Here is an 18,145-nt window from a genome sequence, read left to right on the forward strand (position 1 = left end):
TTCTTTCTTTCTTTCTTTCTTTCTTTCTTTCTTTCTTTCTTTCTTTCTTTCTTTCTTTCTTTTCTTTCTTTTCTTTCTTTTCTTTCTTTTCTTTCTTCTCTCATAATCTCCACACCCAGCATGGGGCTGGAACTCACAACCCTGAGATCAAGAGTCACATGCTTTACGGACTGAACCAACCAGGTGCCCCTCTTAACAACTTTCAAGTATACAATACAGTATTGTTAACATTAGCTCCCTAGAACTTATACCTGGAAGTTTGTATCCCTTGACCAACATATTCTCATTTTTTCCACCCCAGCCCTGGAACCACCAATCTAGTCTCTGTTTTTATGAGTTTTGTTTTTTAAGATTCCACCTATAAGTGAGATCATACAGGTTTTATCTTTTCTGTCTGAACTTATTTCACTTAGTATAATGCCATCCATGTTGTCACAAATGGTAGGATTTCCTTTCTTTTAGTGTCTAATACTCCATTATACACACACACACTCACCACATTTTCTTTATCCATATTTTGATGGACAGATTGTTTCCATGTCTTGGCTAATGTGAATAATGCTGCAGTGAACATGGGAATGAGGATATATTTTTGAGATAGTGATTTCATTTCCTTTGGATACATACCTAGAAGTGGGATTGCTGGATTATAAGGTAATTCTATATTTAATTTTTTGAAGACCCTCCATACTGTTTTCCCTAGTAGTGATTTTTTTTCACTGCAAGGCACAGTGAGCAGAGAAGCCATTCATAAGACTAGGGTTCCAGGTGAATCTGAATAGTAAACCAGCTGTTCTAATACTCCAGGGTAAGAATACTTTCAAATGGGAGAGGGGAGACTGGAAAGGTAAACTGGGAATATGCCTGACACACATTAAAGGCACCACCATGAATCTAGCACTATCACTGGAGTACTAAAATAACCTCCTGACTGGTCTCTCTTGGGCTTTCATCCTCCATTTCTCAATTTAGTCTCAAAATGGCAGTCAATGAGATCCTTTGAAGATATAAATCACATAATTTTGCTTTCTCCTTAAAATTTTCCAATAGTTTTCCAATTCACCTAGAATAAAATCCAAAGACTTTATGGTGGCTTCCTGTTACCTCTATGACTCCCTCTTCCTCTGTCACTTCATTCTATCCCCCCTGAATTTCTTGTTGTTTTTCTAATATTCCAGACTGTCTCCAAGTTCAGAGCCCTTACACTGGACTGTTCCCTGTGTCTGGAATTGTCCTTCCAGATTACCGCAGATTACTGTCTTTCTTTCACATCCTTCAGATTTTTCTTGTGTCACTTTCTCAGCAAAGACTAACCTGGCCATATTTAAAATTTCAACACCCTCTCTACTCACTTTCTATCCCTTCTTCTGCTTTATTTTTTTCTCCTTAGCTTATCTGATATACATACTACTCAAATTGTTTTGCTTATTCTCAAATTCTCTCACCAAGCTCCATGAGGTCAGAGGTTTGCCTGTTTTCTTCACTGCTTATGTCCCTCCTGCTTAGAACAAAGCCTGTCATAGGGGTGCTTACTTAAAAAATATTTATTAAATAAATGAATACCTGCACAGCTCCCTCCCTCACTTTCTTCAAATCTAGTCAAGTGTCACCGTATCAGTGAGGCCTTTCCTGAAGATCCTATATAAAATAAGCACCTTTCCCTCTATATAACCCCAAAACCATTACTGTATCTTACCCTGCTTAAAAAAAATTGCAGTCAGCACCACTTGACAAATTATACATATTTTTAAAATTCTTTTTAAAAAGATTTTATTTATTTATTTGAGAGAGAGAGAGAGAGCATGAGAGGGGGGAGGTTCAGAGGGAGAAGCAGACTCCCCGCGGAGCTGGGAGCCATGATGCATCGGTCCGGGGACTCCAGGACCATGACCTGAGCCGAAGGCAGTAGCTTAACCAACTGAACCACCCAGAAGCCCCAAATTATACATATTTTTAAAGATTTTATTTATTTATTTGCCAGAGAGAAAGAGAGAGAGCACAAGCAGGGGGAGCAGCAGGCAGAGGGAGAAGCAGGCTCCCCGCTGAACAAAGAGCCCAATGCTGGACTGGATCACGGGACCCCGGGATCATGACCTGAGCTTAAGGCAGCTGCCCAACCGAGTCACCCAGGCATCCTGACATATTATATATTTATTGTCTCTTTTCCCTTCCTGGTAGATTCTAATTTCCACGAAGACTTGGACTGTGTCCTCAAGAACCTTAAAACAGCACTTGACTCTTGGTAGGTAACTCAAGATTATTTCTTGGAAGAACTAATGAACCATTTCTTTTTTTTTTTTAAGATTTTATTTATTTATTTGACAGAGAGAGAATGAGAGAGAGCACATGAGAGGGGGGAGGGTCAGAGGGAGAAGCAGACTCCCTGCTGAGCAAGGAGCCCGATGTGGGACTCGATCCAGGGACTCCAGGATCATGACCTGAGCCGAAGGCAGTCGCTTAACCAACTGAGCCACCCAGGCGCCCCTAATGAACCATTTCTGTCTGACAGCATTCTCTCCACAATCACAAACACAGCTAGAGTGGCCCTGAAGTTCACAATCCAGAGAAGCTTGGAGCACTCTAAACTTCTCCACATTCCAAGTGCCTCTTCAAAGAGACACTGCTCTTTTCCAGTAACTGCAAAAACATCGGTGCTCCCCATTTCATTTCTGCCCCTAAAATTTAAGCACAGAATTGACAACTCAGGCCAACGCAGCGAATTCACGTATTTAGCAAATTCCGTTGTAAACTTCGCTTTAACCGAAACTTAAACGTATTGACTTGACTCGGTAGAGCACTGTCCGAGAACAAAAGCTAGTTCCTGGTGGGTGGGACCTGGCCATACCAGGAGGGGACTGGCGCCCTCTCGGCCTCACGGTTCGGGATTGGCTGAGGCACCTCAGGCACCGCCCCCGTGGGACAGAGGCGCGCATGGGCGGGGCCGTGCCGGAAGGTGCGTGGGCGGGGCGACGCGGGGCGGAGAGAACCGGGCCCGGCAGGCGGGGCCGGGACGCGCGGCCTCCCGCCCATCGGGCTCATGATTGGCTGAGGCACGGCAGGCACCACCCATGCCGGCCCACAGCGCGCGCATGGGCGGGGTCGTCCCGTGAGCGCGTGGGGCGGGCGGGGCCGGGTTGGGGTTGGGGCCGGGGGTGCTGCCCCTGGGCGGACCTGGTGCTCGGGTGGTGGCCGAGGGATGGCGAATGTGCGGGTGGCCGTGAGGGTCCGGCCCCTCAGCAAGAGGTGAGTCTGGGAGGGAAGGGGCGCCTGAAGCGTCAAATGAGCTGAGAGGAGGGCGAGGTCTTCGCCTCTCCCTCAAGTGATTCTGGCGCGGAGAAATCAGACACAAAGTGACCCAGGGGGCCAGGGTCCGGAAACCTTAAAGGCCTGCCGGGACAAAGCCTCTCGTAGAGCTTTACGGGTCCTGTCCTGGGGTACAGCGGTTCCTGGATTGCGTCAGGGGTGGGGTGCGCTGTGTCCGTGTCCCTGGAGTCCTGTGAGGAGTTTTGGGGTACAGCGGCTCAAGTCGTGATGCACGACTTGGGCCTTTCTCACTGAGTTCCCTGAGCAGGGCTGGGAAAGTACGCGGGAGAGGGATGGGGAGTCTCCTCTCCTTGGTGGCTCTGGAGTACCTGTGGGGATTGAGGCAGAATTGCGTGTGTTCCTGGGCGCACATGGGTGTCTCTGCAGAGATGTGGAGAGAGCTAGATTGTAAGGTGTGAGAGGGAAATTGAGGCCCAGGGAGATCGTGGTTTCATTAACAGCAGAACTGCGAAGTAAAAGGAAGTTATTCTAATCCTTTTCCTCAGCGTGGTCAGTGCGCATTTCCTCATGGGTGAATCTGATGCAGCACCTCTCAGCTCTTGAGGCATCCAATGTCCAGCTGCATAGTTTCTTCCTGTTTTCACTGATTTTCCACTCAAGTTTGGAAAGTCAGGGAAGGGCTGGTATTTGAACTGTTTTTCTTTTAAGTAATCTCTGTGCCCAATGTGGGGCTCTAACTCACCACCCCTAGGTCAAGCGTCGCATGCTCTACAACTGAGCTAGCCAGGCGTCCCGGAATTGCTTTTTAAAGAGCTATTAGAGTTTGCTGACAGGTGAAGAAGGTGTAGAGAGCACTCTGTAGAAAGGACACTAAGAATAAAGGACTTCAGCTGTTAGAAAACAGAAAAGTTTTGGTTGTTTGGTGAGAAGGTGTGTAGAGGGAGGTGAGTGAGAGGAGACAAAGCTGGCAGAGTGTAGCTTGGGACCAGAAGACATATAATGGAATTATTTGGGAGGTTTAAAAATTTCCAGGACATAAGATGGCTTGAAAATTGGACAGAAGGATCAAAAAATGCATTGTCTCCCTTAACATAATTTGGTACCAGCAGGGATTATATTTGTCCCTGATATGGTGGTAGTTTTGCAAAGTCATACAATGGACAGAATAATGAGAAGAGCAATGGGATGAAGGAAGGAAACAATAACAGAAAAGTAGGAAAAAGACAAAAGAGATACATGGAGAAAGAAGGAAAGTAGCATATGCCCAAAATGCTGTTTAGATTGGTAAGTGGCTTATGACATCTGGCTTCTACATTACTTGATGTGGTTACTTAGGGTTGAGTAGTTTAATAGGAGTATGCCACCTTGGAGGTAGCCTCTAGCAGATCTTTTTGCAAAACTGTTCTTTTAGGGTTCTCAGGATAATTACCTTGGCCACTCCCAACAGTAACTTCTCCATTCCTTGAGAGCTAGGAATTTACAATAGTGTGGATTGGATTAAGAAAATGCTGTTGAAATTGAATTGCTTGCAGCCACAGTAGAGAGTAATTTATCTCATCAAACAAAAGTGAGGGGAAAAGGACACAAAAGCTTATTTACTTTCAGTCAGGTTAAGAGCCTTCAGCATCAAGAGGTAGAATGCCAATACTGCAGATACCCAGGTGTGAGTAGGTTGTACCAAGCTGAAGATTTAGGAGCAAATTTGGATAAACACAGTGTGACACCCCCCCCGCCCCACCGAGCTAAGAAGTCAAGACCACTCCTGTCTCCTCAGAGAATCCTGCAGAGATGCTACTATACTACTATACTCCAGGGTTTGTTAACTTCCACCATCTTTGCTGAAGCTCATCTGAATGTAGGGACTCTGCTAATTATATGGTTTGTTCACCCTTCAAATGAGTTATTGGCAGAGATTCAGTTAATAATCATTGGATCTGGGGTTGTACTAGGGAAAAAATCTTAGAGATCATCTGGTCTAAGCTTACATTTTTTGTTTTTCCAGATGAGAAAATGGTCTTGTTTAATATCTAAAAGGTAAAGCCAAGTTTCCATTCAATAGACCCAGCTGCTCCTTCCTGAGATTACAGAAAAGTTGTACTTCTTGATCAAATGCCTGTTTGCTTAGAAGGACTAGAACTGACCATCAGTAAAATGGCAACGTGGGACATGGTTTTGATTGCCTCCCCACTCCTCATAGTTTCCCATAATTAGAAAGTCTGTAGCTCATTATGTGATGTTGTCCCTTGTCTATCCAAAATCATTTATCATTAAAAGAACATGTTCTCTTCAGCCAATATTGTAGGCTTTGGAACACTCCTCACTGCCCTGTCAAAATTTACTGTTCCTATACTATATTCCCTTTCTGTGGAGAGAGAGAGAGAGAGAGAGAGAGTGTGTGTGTGTGTGTGTTGTGGGTTTTTAAAATTTTTTTTAATCTGTAAAGTAGGAGAACTACTTCAATAGTTTTTTATGAAGATTAAATGAAAGAATACATTAAAAATACTTAGGGCTTGGCTCATTTTAAGTGTCCAACAAAGTGTTCGCTATATATTTTTATTACTGCTTATACTTAGCTGTCTTTTTTTTTTTAAGTTTTACAAATGAATAGATAATAAGTGGTCATGGCTTGCTTATTTTCCCTTCTGGACAGTGATTCTCAAGTTATAGTATGCATACAGTCCACCTAGGCAGTTTGTTATAATGCAATTTTGCTTTGTTTTGTTTTTTTACCTCCCTCCCCCCCCATAATGCAACTTGTTAACAGGAATTTTTTTTTTTTGGAGTAAAACAAGATTTCATTGTTGACAAGGTTACTTCTGAGTTGCAGAAATTCTTCTGGTTTTTCCGTGTACTCCCCCATTCAATCTTGACTGCCATAATGAGACAGACAGAAAATGCGAGGACACTTTTTTCTTGCATCTCTAGTGGAAACCTTAGCAGCAGACAGGAACTGCTCCAGGTCTGTCAAACGGATGCATTGTTAACAGGAATTTGAATGAATAAGCCCCACCATCTCATGTAATTCTGATGAAGGTAGCCCGTGGACCACACTTTGAGAAACATTGTTCTGGGAGTAAATGTGTAACTGAGGGTTTATCCCTGTGCAAAGGGAAATTCATCCTAAGGAATGAATGCCTGTTGGTAGAATTCAGGACCCAGAGGCAAGTGGTAGTAGTGCCACTCTGCCATGGGTAAGGCTCCATCTCTGCAGACTTTCATTGAACTCTGTGTGGCCAGCTCCCCAGTTGAGGTTGGTGCCCCTTCTTTCTGTTCTGCTCAATTTTAATTCTCCTTCATTTTGTTTTAGAATAGCTTGGAATCACTAGGTTACCAGTGGCAGTGTTCCAGGCCAGGAAGGAGCAGCATCTTACCCTTATAGTTTGTATCTTTCTTCCAAGAAGTCAAATTCAGGACACTTCTTTTCAGGCTGCTTTATGTGAAAGGGTCTTAGATGAATCCTCAAGAAAGAGCATACTTGGGGCCCCTGGGTGGCTCAGTCATTAAGTGTCTGCCTTCGGCTCAGGCCATGATCCCAGTGTTCTGGGATTGAGCCCCACATGGGGCTCCCTGCTCCATGGGAAGCCTGCTTCTCCCTCTCCCCCTGCTTGTGTTCCCTCTCTCACACTATATCTCTCTCTGTCAAATAAATAAATAAAATCTTAAAAAAAAGGGGGGGCATACTTTAAAAAAAATTAGATAATAGATTTGGAAAAATTATTGCATAATTTTTTATTTTCTTTATTGTCCAAATTTACTACAATCTCTGTATTACTTTTTTAGAGGGAGGAGAGATAAGAAAATCTACCTTAAAATGGAGAAAGGAAAAAAAATGTTATCTTGTAAAATGTTAACAGCAAAGATGAAAGATTTTCTTCAGAATTGTTGAGGGCTGTGTATGTGCGGGGGTGTGTGGTTTATGATCCTCAAGGACTAAGAATATCTCTGCTGCCTTGAATACTATCTAGCATGAAATGCGAGATAAAGAGCATTAGGGCCTTGAGGAAATTTTTTTTTTTTTAAGATTTTATTTATTTATTTGAGAGAGAGAGAACACCTGAGAGGGGGTAGGGTCAGAGGACGAAGCAGACTCCCTGCCGAGCAGGAAGCCCGATGTGGGACTCGATCCCGGGACTCCAGGATCATGACCTGAGCCGAAGGCAGTCGCTTAACCAACTGAGCCACCCAGGCGCCCTGGGCCTTGAGGAAATTTAAGTAACAAATGTTATTACATGGGAGAGGGAAATTTCCTATACAGGGCTTTATCCCAGACTCACTTACTGGTTAAAAAAAAATCTTAAATGTAAAGACCCCTCTCTCACTGTGCCTGTCCTCCCCTCCCCAAATTCTCAAGGTCACATCCTGGGAACCATGAGGAAGGATAAAAATGAGACAGAACATATTTTCTTAACTTTAAGGTCCTGGGCTAGGAGTAATTTAAGTGATTACTTTCATTGTAGTGGAGGAAATGCTAATGAATTTAATTCTTACCTCTTAACATTCTGGCCTTGAGTACTTTCACTAAAGGTTTTTATGTTATGAAAAAAGATTTCATCGATAGAATGGAGTATATTCCACTCATTTTGGGCTTCAGGTATATGGGTCACTTGGATTAAGCCCCTTAAAGTAAATTTAGGGATTGGTTAGTTGCTAGCAGTGTTACTATGTAACTGCAACATAGGAAAATTCTTGAGGATCTTGGCTCTCATTCCAATTTAGGAAGATAAAAGGAAAGGATTTGGGAAATATGTTCTCAGTATCTCAACAGAGAAGACTCCAAAACCTTTTTCATTACTATCCATGCTCAAAATCCCAGAGAAGGTGAGAGGGGATGCCTTGTGCACTGAGCGAAGGATACTGTCCAGAATTTCAAGCCTGATTTCTAAGGGTATGGTTAAGAGCCCAGGCTTTGTGGTCAGACAGATCTGGGTTTAAAATCCCAGCTCTGCCACTGCTTGATGTGTGACCTTGGACAAGTTACATAATTTCTCTCAGCTTCAGTCTTCCATCTGAAAAAATGAAGATATGGTAGGAAGCCATGTCAGGAGAGTGTGTTAGTGGGAAGATTGCATAAGATGAAGTATAATATGTACTGTACCTAATACAGCAGCTAGGCACATGGAGGGTGCTATATAGTGGTAATTCTTAGCTGTTTCAGAGCCAAATTCTAATGATCCAGAGAAGTGTGTCAGCCAGGGACAGCTACTTATAGAGACAGCAGTAGGGAAACATTTTGTCCCAGTAGCGCTGATCTCAGCTTCTCTTTTCTTGATTTTTTTTTTTTTAAGCAATGTTTCTTTTCATATGGGTTTGGGTCTTCTTTCTAGGGAGACCAAAGAAGGGGGAAGAATTATTGTGGAAGTTGATGGCAAAGTGGCAAAAATCAGAAATTTAAAGGTAAGCATGAAATTGTTTTCCTTTCTCTTTCCACTGAGGAGTTTATATTATTACAGGGGCTTCTGGGATGAAGGTGTGTATGTGAATGGGTTTAGGGTGGCAGTTTGGGAGAAGGAAGAGTTTTATACAAAGCAAGTGTAAGAATAAAGCAGGAAAGAAGTATAGAGATTGTGGCCACTGCAGCCCAAGTCCTGTCAAACAGGGTGCAGCTGTTTGGAAACTGGTCATTTACAGCTTATGGGCGTCATGGCTAGTGTAAGTCATGCTGGGTACATCCATGGGTATATTTAACTCACCAGACCAGTAGACTTTGTCCCAGGCCTCTCATTTGATGTCACTTAATCTAGAGGCATTACTACAGATTTAGTATGCATCAGATCCCAGAAGGGAGTCAGTCACTATCCTGAGTTGCACTGCAGATTTTCTTTCACAGATCTGACTGACCTTTGAGTCACAATTGGGCAAACACTGGGAACTTCCTCCCCTACCCGTCACCCCCCTCCCAGGGCTAGTTTTCTCCATCTCATTCTTCCATTTACCCGAACAGCGGAAGTGGAAGGAGTTCTTTCTCTCTGGCCTTGGGGAGTGGAGAGAGACAGGGAAACTGGCCTTGTGCCTGCTGCTGGGGACAGCTTGCAGGTGGTGTTCAGCATCCCTGAGAGCTGAGGAAGCTGACTGGTAGGAGTGAGCGTTCTTTGGACCCCAGGCCTACTGGCTATGCCCACCCCTGTGATGTGATCTGTTTCCTTTTGTCAGCACTTCTCTGCTAAAAGAGAATGGGACCTGCCAGACTTTCAATAGGCGCTCCCTAGGGACCAAAGACCTTTTATTCTCTGCTGTCTCTTATTTATATCTCTGTTGCTTTGTTCTTAGAGCTGAGAGTTTTGGTTTTTTAAGAATAAATCCTGGCCAAGATCAAACTCTAATCTGCCCCCTGCACACCTGCTTAGCTGCTTACTTCCTTGAGGTCAATTATCCGCTAAGAATTTCTTAGTTATTCTGACAGCCTCTTTCTACTGTAGTTTATGATGGTTAGTGCTAGGGTTTGTCTATCCTGTCCAGAGTCTAAATATTAAATAGTAAGATAAAACATTTGTGGCAGTAATACCATTTTCCCCAGTACCTGGAGGTCAGTGCGGTTCCAATCTCTGACTCTACCCTCATCTACTCTGAGCAGTTGGATTGGTCCTCGCTCTTCTATCCAATGTGCTTTCTAATTCACTGGGGATGGGTACCCAGGGACCTCTGTGAAAGTCCTAGGTTGATAGACTCTGTCAGGCCCAGGGACTGAACTACTCATGCACTCCGGTATCCTTTATAGAAATACTTGCAGAAAAAATGATAGTGATACGGCCCATGACGGTCAGAGAGGGAAAGGCATTCTTTCCTAAGCTTGGTTCATATGTAGGCAGATAGGTGATAGTATGAGAGACAAATTTAATTCTCTGGAGCTTTTATTTGATGAGATGAGGACAGAGTTTACTTTTTTTCTTTTTTGGGTAGATAACGTAAAGATTCTCATGACCAGTCTGGGTCTCTCTAGCTATAGTAGGGAGGAATCAAGTGGCACTGGCTAGATTCTGACATTATGATAGAGAAGACTCTATTCTGTTTGATTTTAGATGGACAATCGACCAGATGGCTTTGGAGACTCTCGGGAGAAGGTTGTGGCATTTGGCTTTGATTACTGCTACTGGTCAGTCAACCCAGAGGACCCTGAGTATGCATCTCAGGATGTGGTAATGTCATTTTTCCTTCACTCTCCTCAGTGTTCCATAACTGGATAATTATTAGGAAATTAACATGCAGTTGGGGCCTGGCTGTTTCTTACTTTAATAGTTTGGTCAGAAACTAATAATGTTTTGATCTGAGAAGTAGTAGTGAAAGGCCATCAGTTGCAGAAAGAACAAAGGAGATGAGAAAAGACTGCTTGCCTAGGGCATAGAAGTTGGCTAGGGTCCACTTAAGCTTGGGCCTCAGCATGATTCAGGTGGGTACACATTAGTTCAGGTAGTGTTCTACTCCTAAGGCAGGGAAATGGGTTCATCTCAAAGTTGGCCTTTGTTATATACAGCAGAAGGGCTCAGGCATCCTAGAGGCTAGTATCTTTGAGTCTTAGGGTTGTGCTTATGGTCCGCAGCTGAACGCAAAAGGCTTAGATGACTAGTCTGGCAGTCTGCAAGGTATGTAAGAGGTGAACTCTGTTGATGTGCTGAGGATTGAGAGGACCAGCCAAGGCCTTCCCAGCAAGGCTGTCACCCTTTTTGTGTCTGGTAGTTCTACTTAGCTCTCTCACAAGTTTCTGAGGCAGCAGGTTTGGCCAGGTGGGTCTACAGGACTTCTCGCTCTTTCTTTTTTTCAAGATGTTTTATTTATTTATTTGAGAGAGAGAGAAAACGAGCAGGGGGAGGGGCAGAGGGAGAAGCAGACTCCCCGCTGAGCAGGGAGCCTGATGTGGGAACTCGATCCCAGGACTCCTGGATCATGACCTGAGCTGAAGGCAGATGCTTAACCGACTGAGCCACCCAGGCACCCAAGTCAGTCTATATACTTTTGAATAAAAAGCTAACATATGTTTTCTGCTAAATGTTTCAGTTTTTTGTGAAACTTTTTCTGATTATGCCAAAGAAGCAACGTTACCAAGTTTGAGCGACTTAGAGGACAGTATTGATTTTTTGCTGCTGCAGACTTCTGAAGATGATTGAATAATTTTAAATCATGAAAGTGTAATTCCCCCATTCTTCTTTTCTGAGGGGATCATGTGGAAACAAGACCCTAGACCACTGTGGGATTTGTTGTTGTGGGCTCCTTCTGTTGTAATATGAGCACCCTATATTTGTAGTGACAGTGTGTTTGCTGTAAATGCTCAGCAGAAAAGGTCAGTATGGATATTACCTCGTCTCTACCATATTTTCTGTCCTTTGGAATATGGAGGCACTGGCAGGTCCAGGCTTGTCTTTTGGCCCATGATTTTTATCCTAGCACTCAAGCATATATGAGGTGTCTGGTTCCTGGTGTTTGTATCTGTTCCTTTGAGATCCTCCATGAATAACCAAAAAAGGAGCTGATTTTCAAATAAGAGAATGGGACTCCTACAGTAGGTCACAGTTGTGACTGTATATGTGTCATAAAACACAGTGGTCTTTATTAGTAGAAAGTGAGAGCATTCTAATGGCTATTTTAGTCCTCCCTGGCCATAGCCTATCTAGGGCTATTCTTTTTTTTTCTAATATTTATCTATTTTAGAGAGCGTGTGTGTGTATGTGTGCACATGCATGAATGGGGGGAGGGGCAGAGGGAGAATCCTGGAGCAAACTCCCTGCTGATCAGGGAGTCTGACACGGGGCTCAATCCCAGGACCCCGAGATCATGACCTGAGCTGAAATCAAGAGTGCACCGCTTAACCGACTGAGCCACATAGGTGCCCTAGGGCTATCCTGGATACCAGAAAAGTTAACCATTTTGTATATCATTTGATAGATCAGTAATCTGGGTTAATAATGTGTGTAAACAGAAAACTACATATCTATTTATGTCTCAACAAACTTGGGTATAATTTTGGTGTGAGGCTTACATTTATTTATTTATTATTTATTTTTTTAAAAGATTTTATTTATTTATTTGACAGAGAGAGACACAGCGATAGAGGGAACACAAGCAGGGGGAGTGGGAGAGGGAGAAGCAGGCTTCCCGCGGAGCAGGGAGCCCTATGCGGGGCTTGATCCCAGGATCCTGAGGTCATGACCTGAGCCGAAGGCAGACACTTAACGACTGAGCCACCCAGGCGCCCCACATTTTACATTTATATAGCTTAAGTGTATAAATATAGTGGGAAGCCCAAAAGTCCATAGTGGAGGGGAGTTCATAAATATGATTATTCTTCTGTTGCCCGATTTGGAGTTCAATGGAAAGATCAAATGGGATTTAGACAGGAAGCCTGTACAGAGAGATAAAACCTGTGTCCCCTGAGGTTTATTCTCACTTGTTTATTAATTGTCTAAGGCCCTTATCAGTCCCAAGAGGAGTTAAGATAGGAGACAGCAGGAAAGGAGCCTCTGTCACAAGCTAAAGTAGGGCCAGAGATCTCTGAATGATGGCAGGGCTCATGTACACATGATTTGGTCAGAGAGACTCATCGCTTTAACACCGAAATTGCAGCCCAGACTTAACTCTGAGGTCACCAGGGTAGGAGAAGCAGACTGTCATAAAATCACAGGACATGGGGTGGAAAGAGTTTTGATGTCATCCAGTTCAACCTCTCCCGAAGTACAACAATCTTCTCTATAGCATTTGTGGTCATATTTTGGGGGTGGGGTGAAAGGCGCAGTTTTATTGAAGTATAATTTAGACACAGTAAAATTCACCTTTTTAATGTACAGTGTACAGTTTTATGAGTTTTGACACAGTTGTATAGCTATAATCAGTATATAAGTAAAACAGTGCATCATTCCCTAAATGCCTTCATGTCCCTTTGCAGTCAAACTGTTCTTACCCCCAGCCCCTGGCAACTGCTAATCTGTTTTCTGTCCCTATAGTTTTGCCTGTTCCCAGATATCATGTAAATATAATAAAATAGTATGTAGTCTTTTGGGCCTGGCTTGTTTCAGTTAGCATGATGTATTTGAGATTCACGTCTGCTGTTGTGTGTATTATCTTACTCTGGCCTTCATTCAGACTTACTTAAATCAGCTGCTTGGCCAGAAGGAACTGATGGCTTTGAAAGCATAGATTCTAACTGCAAAGAGCAAGGAACCAAGTCCCTGGAGGACTGTGCCCCCTTCATCCCTGGGTTTCTTTCCTTTTTTATTTTATTTAATTAATTAATTAATTTTATTTTATTTTTTAAAAAAGATTTCATTCATTTATTTGACAGAGGGAGACAGCGAGAGAGGGAACACAAGCAGGGAGAGTGGGGGAGGGAGAAGCAGGCTTCCCCTCCGCCCCCAGCAGAGAGCCTGATGTGGGGCTCGATCCCAGGACCCCAGGATCATGACCTGAGCTGAAGGCAGATGCTTAACAACTGAGCCACCCAGGCGCCCCCCCTTTCTTAAACAATTTTTAAAAAGATTTTTAAATTTATTTGTCAGAGAAAGAGCACAAGCAAGGGGAGTGGCAGGCTCCCCGCTGAGCAAGGAGTTGGATGTGGGACTAGATCCCAGGATCCTGGGATCATGACCTGAGCTGAAGGCAGATGCTTTACCAACTAAGCCACCCAGGCGTCCCTGTGGGTTTCTTCCTATTGTGAGGAAAGGCTGTCCTCACCCTTAGAAATACAGCACTGATTTTAGAATATTAAATATTGGAGGGAAAATTTTTCCCCACTGGCTGTAGGGGGATTTTGAGCAACGTCATAAGCCATTGCTTGATAGATGTTAGCAAGAATGTCATCTGTTTGGTGTTGGTGCTGCCTCATCATAGTCTCTTAAGATGTTAGAGCTCAAAGGGAACTTAGCAGTCATCTAGGCCAGGGCTTCTCAACCTCAATGCTATTGATATTTTGACCAGATAATTCTTTGCTGTGGGCATCTGTCCCGTGCACTGTAGTAAGTTTAGCAGCATCTCTGGCCTCTACCCACTAAATGCCAGTAGCAATCTCAATCAGGAATATAAAAAATATTTCCATCCCCTTCATGTTCCAGAGATAGCTGTTTGATTTATATGGCATTATATAGGCAGCTAATGCCCAAGCAGGACTGGACCCATGCTTCCTGTGGTGGTTTTTCATTGCATTGTACCATTCTACCTCCCTCTTTTTATATTTATTTTACAGCCTCAGAAGATAGGTTCAAGGTTTGTATTTCTTCGTGCTTTAGCACTACCAGTCCTTAGTGGCGACACACATGATACATAAATTAGGCATCAGCAAACATGGGCCACTAGAGAACAAGTCAGCTACTATAAGTTCTACTGAAAGGCAGGTTTCTTTGTTAATATATTATTAAATATCTATAGATTCTAAATGTTTATCATTCCATTTGATCATCTCCCAAATCTATTACGTCCTTACTATTTATTCCATTTTATAGATAAGGAAACTGAGGTACATAAAGGTTACAAGACTTGCCCAAATAACTTAGCCAGTAAGTGTTGGAGCAGGGATTCAAATCCAAGACTGTCAAATTCTAAATTGTATACCAAGAAGCCTCACAGACCCTCAAAGTTAAAAGAAATCTCACTTAGTCTCTAGGAGACCTGGTCATCTCTTCATACATACTGTCTGATTTAATCCCTTCAACAACCTAAAAGGTAGGAGATTTTATCCTTTTATAGTGAAGAAAATTTAGACTTAGAGAGGTTATGTGATCTGCCCAAAGTCACACAATAAGAAATGAGTCTTAGATTTGAACACAGGTTATCTGAATGCAAAGTTCATATGCTTTGCTATGCTACAGTTTAAGAAGGAAAAAAAAAGGGATAAAAGAAAAGAAAGAGATGGTAAATTAGGAAAGAGGAGAGAGGGTGAAGAGGAAAGACAGAAAAGACTGTAGTGAATGGGGGCGGGCAGGGGATCATACCACCTGTCTTGTCCATTACCCTGTGACCCTTGTGTCACTAGCTTCCCATTCTTAAGGCAGCTCGTTCTTCATCTGAATTGTGTTTTTAGTCTTTGTTAATGTTTGGACTTGCAGCCAAGGCTTTTCTTCAAAATTGGCCTATATTTTATCTGGTTATAATCTGTATTAATGTTAATCTACTTCTCCTCTGAGGTTAGACCTGGGTTTCAATTCAGGCATAGCCACTTAGTAGCTGGCTTACTTTAGACAAGTTACTTAAATTCTGAGTCCTCATTTCTTGAGCTTGAGTTCCTGTGAGGAGGAAGTGAAATAATTAAGTTCCCAGACCAGGACTTGGCAACTGGAGTTGATAAGGGAGGTCCTGAGTACTGTGGCTTGGTTCCGTGTTGTGATTACCCTATCACAGTACTAGAGAAATGAGGCCCATGCTTCTAAGAGCTGAACTAGATTTGAAAATCTCTTCTTTGAATCTGGTTGTGATCCCTTCTGGATCATCATGCTCCCTCCCTTCCTCCTGGTCAGGAATATCTCTTGGAGCCAGAGTTCTCTGCTTAAGTGTATTGTGTTTGGGTAATTTTGTGTTTGTAAAACTTTCCATGAAGAGCATTAGCTCAGCTTTACCTAAGAAGGGCTGTAATTGGCTGTCAAAACAAGTGCAGACTGAGTCAACAGAAAACACGTCCAGGAACAAAAAGCTACCCAGCCCTTTGTGGAAAGCAATTGCTTCTATTCTCCTGGGAATCTTTATTTTAAAATGGTCAGTTATTTGGCTGAAACACAATACCTAAAACACTTGTATCTTTTCCAGACAAAAAATCATGTGAGTGTGCAAGAGATTTCCTTCCCATAACCACTGAATCCAAAACTGAAATTATAGCAGCAATGTGATTGTGCGTTTGTTTTTATAATATTTATTTAATCTCCACCATGCACTGAACGCCAAACAACACGCAGTACATCCATTGCCTACCCTCAAAGAGCCCTGAAGAGGGGTGGGGAGTGTGTGTGTGTGTGTGTGTGTGTGTACACACACATTCTTTGGTGAATATGTTCTTCAGTTCTAGACTTTAGTTTGAGGATGTTAGGAACTCCGAGAGTCTTCAGAGGATAACCCCACATACCCCTAAAAATGATGGAAGGGCTGACTGCAGGAACCAAGAAGAAAGCCACTATCAGTATAGTGATTAATGAAGAAATGTTTCAGAGACAAGAAGACAGGTGGTAATAATGCTCAAGTACAGAACATGATGATTTTAACAGTTTATGGAGCATTAGAACCAATTGGTCTTCTGTTCCATTAGGATAAAATAGAGGAAATTGCAGACGACTATATGTAATTAGGACATGAAGAGTAAGTTGTGCAGAATTTTTGAATCCTGATACATGACCAGGCTGTGATTAGATACTGCTGCCGAAGAAGGAGTGTTTCTCTCTGAGGACCCCAACCCATTATAAGATGAAGACAAATGATCTATTACTTCCTCAGAAAGTAAGTAGAGTGAGGTGGAGAAACGGACTGAGACCCTCATTTCTTTTGTGTGTTCTGAGCTTGGAATGTGAATGAAGGCTTTGGGGAAAGAGTAGAGAAGGTGGAAGAGTTACGGAAACTGAGAGAAGGACCTTAGAGGGACAAGAGGAGGGGAGCGTGAAGAGGAAACTACGATGGGAAGAAATCTGAGAGTTCACAGAGGGGGAGATGCTGTTAGGGTTATGGCACTTTCTACAGTCATTATTATTATCCCCATTTTCAGGATGGGAGCAGGCTCAGGCATTTTGAGTAGCTTGCTTTAAGGTCATACAGCCAAGTCACAGACCCAATATTCAAACTCAGCTTTCAAATGGCACACCACACAGAGTTCTGTTTATTTCTGTATTTCCAGTGTTGCACATTTTATTTTTTTTAAGATTTTATTTTTAAGTAATCTCTACACCCAGTGTGGGGCTCAAACTCACAACCTCGAGATCAATAGTCACATGTTCCCTCGACTGAGCCAGCCAGGTGCCCCCCGGTGCCATACATTTTAAATGACCAATTAATGGTCATTGGATCAATTCAATTTATGGTTCAGTGGATGAAAGACAAGTTAGGACTCTGCCTTCTTGAATCTTGCTGCCTGTTTTGAGAAAGCCTCTCAGTTTACTTAAGTTAGAGAACCACAGACGCCTATCAGTTTCTCTGTGCATCCCTTTTCCCTAATGCATGTATGTGTTAGGGGAGCTGGGGAGCGTGTGGGCGTCAAAGCATTTTTTCATGAATATTTGCAGAGTTGTGTACATTCCATCACTAGTGCTGTTTCTTCCCAACCAAGATGGAGACAGAAGTAGAACGGAGAGAAGTTTGTAAGAAAAAGCCTTTTTTGTGCAATAACTGGATGGGGCTCTGCAGGCACGAGTGGGGGAAGGGAGATTATCATGAGTGTTTCATTTTAGTATGTTCCTTCTCTCTGCCAGCAGCACAGCTGCTCAGCTACATAAGCATGGCCATGGGCTGGATTTTAAGGGAATAAGGTCATTCTTTTGGCTTCATCTAACACATTTTTCCCCTCTCTAGAAACTTGATTATGAATCTTTAAAGAGTAGCTTTCAGACTCATAAAAGTCTGAGGAACTGAGGTCCTTGAAACTTAATATTTGCTGCTGGTGCTGGATGCCTGTACAGAAATGAACAGCAGAAACTAGAGAAATCTTTTAAAATGCAAAAGCTTGCTTGAAGGGCCCTTTTGGACTTTTTTTCCTTCCCCTGTGAGCCAAGGACTAACAGAAATTTCTGGTACTAGCTGGGTCCTTGAGATCTAGGCCAGTGAGGGAGGTTATCTGTAGAGGAGGCATGCCTGAAGCTCCATAGTCAGTTGCAGACCTGGGGCAGCCTAAGTATAAATATAAATAGGGTTCCCGAAACAGTTGTCCTTGACATTATCCAGAAGTTCTCTTGCTTGCATGTGCAATGCTGATAAATTGCCCTATACATGCATT

The 18,145-nt window shown here is 43.0% G+C and overlaps 1 protein-coding gene and 1 non-coding gene across 8 annotated transcripts in view; one reads left to right on the forward strand and one right to left on the reverse strand.

Annotated features, from left to right (window-relative positions):
* Positions 1-3,129: 3,129 nt before the first annotated feature.
* Positions 3,130-18,145, forward strand: part of STARD9 (StAR related lipid transfer domain containing 9) — a 128,604-nt gene continuing 113,588 nt past the window's right edge. For 6 of the 7 annotated variants that reach the window (XM_034993734.1, XM_034993735.1, XM_034993738.1 and 3 more), the window contains exons 1-3: positions 3,130-3,243; positions 8,589-8,658; positions 10,281-10,397. In XM_034993734.1, coding sequence (XP_034849625.1) covers positions 3,197-3,243; positions 8,589-8,658; positions 10,281-10,397 — 234 coding nt within the window. In that variant the 5' untranslated portion in view covers positions 3,130-3,196. The remainder of the gene's footprint in view (positions 3,244-8,588; positions 8,659-10,280; positions 10,398-18,145) is intronic. The other variant, XM_034993737.1, reaches the window with a different exon arrangement.
* LOC118003782 lies at positions 6,109-6,242 on the reverse strand. Its single transcript, XR_004677415.1, has one exon. It is a non-coding gene; the product is annotated as a small nucleolar RNA SNORA31 (small nucleolar RNA).

Source organism: Mirounga leonina, unplaced genomic scaffold, assembly GCF_011800145.1.
Source record: "Mirounga leonina isolate KUSES-001 unplaced genomic scaffold, KU_Mleo_1.0 Mir_91, whole genome shotgun sequence".
Lineage (NCBI taxonomy): Eukaryota > Metazoa > Chordata > Mammalia > Carnivora > Phocidae > Mirounga > Mirounga leonina.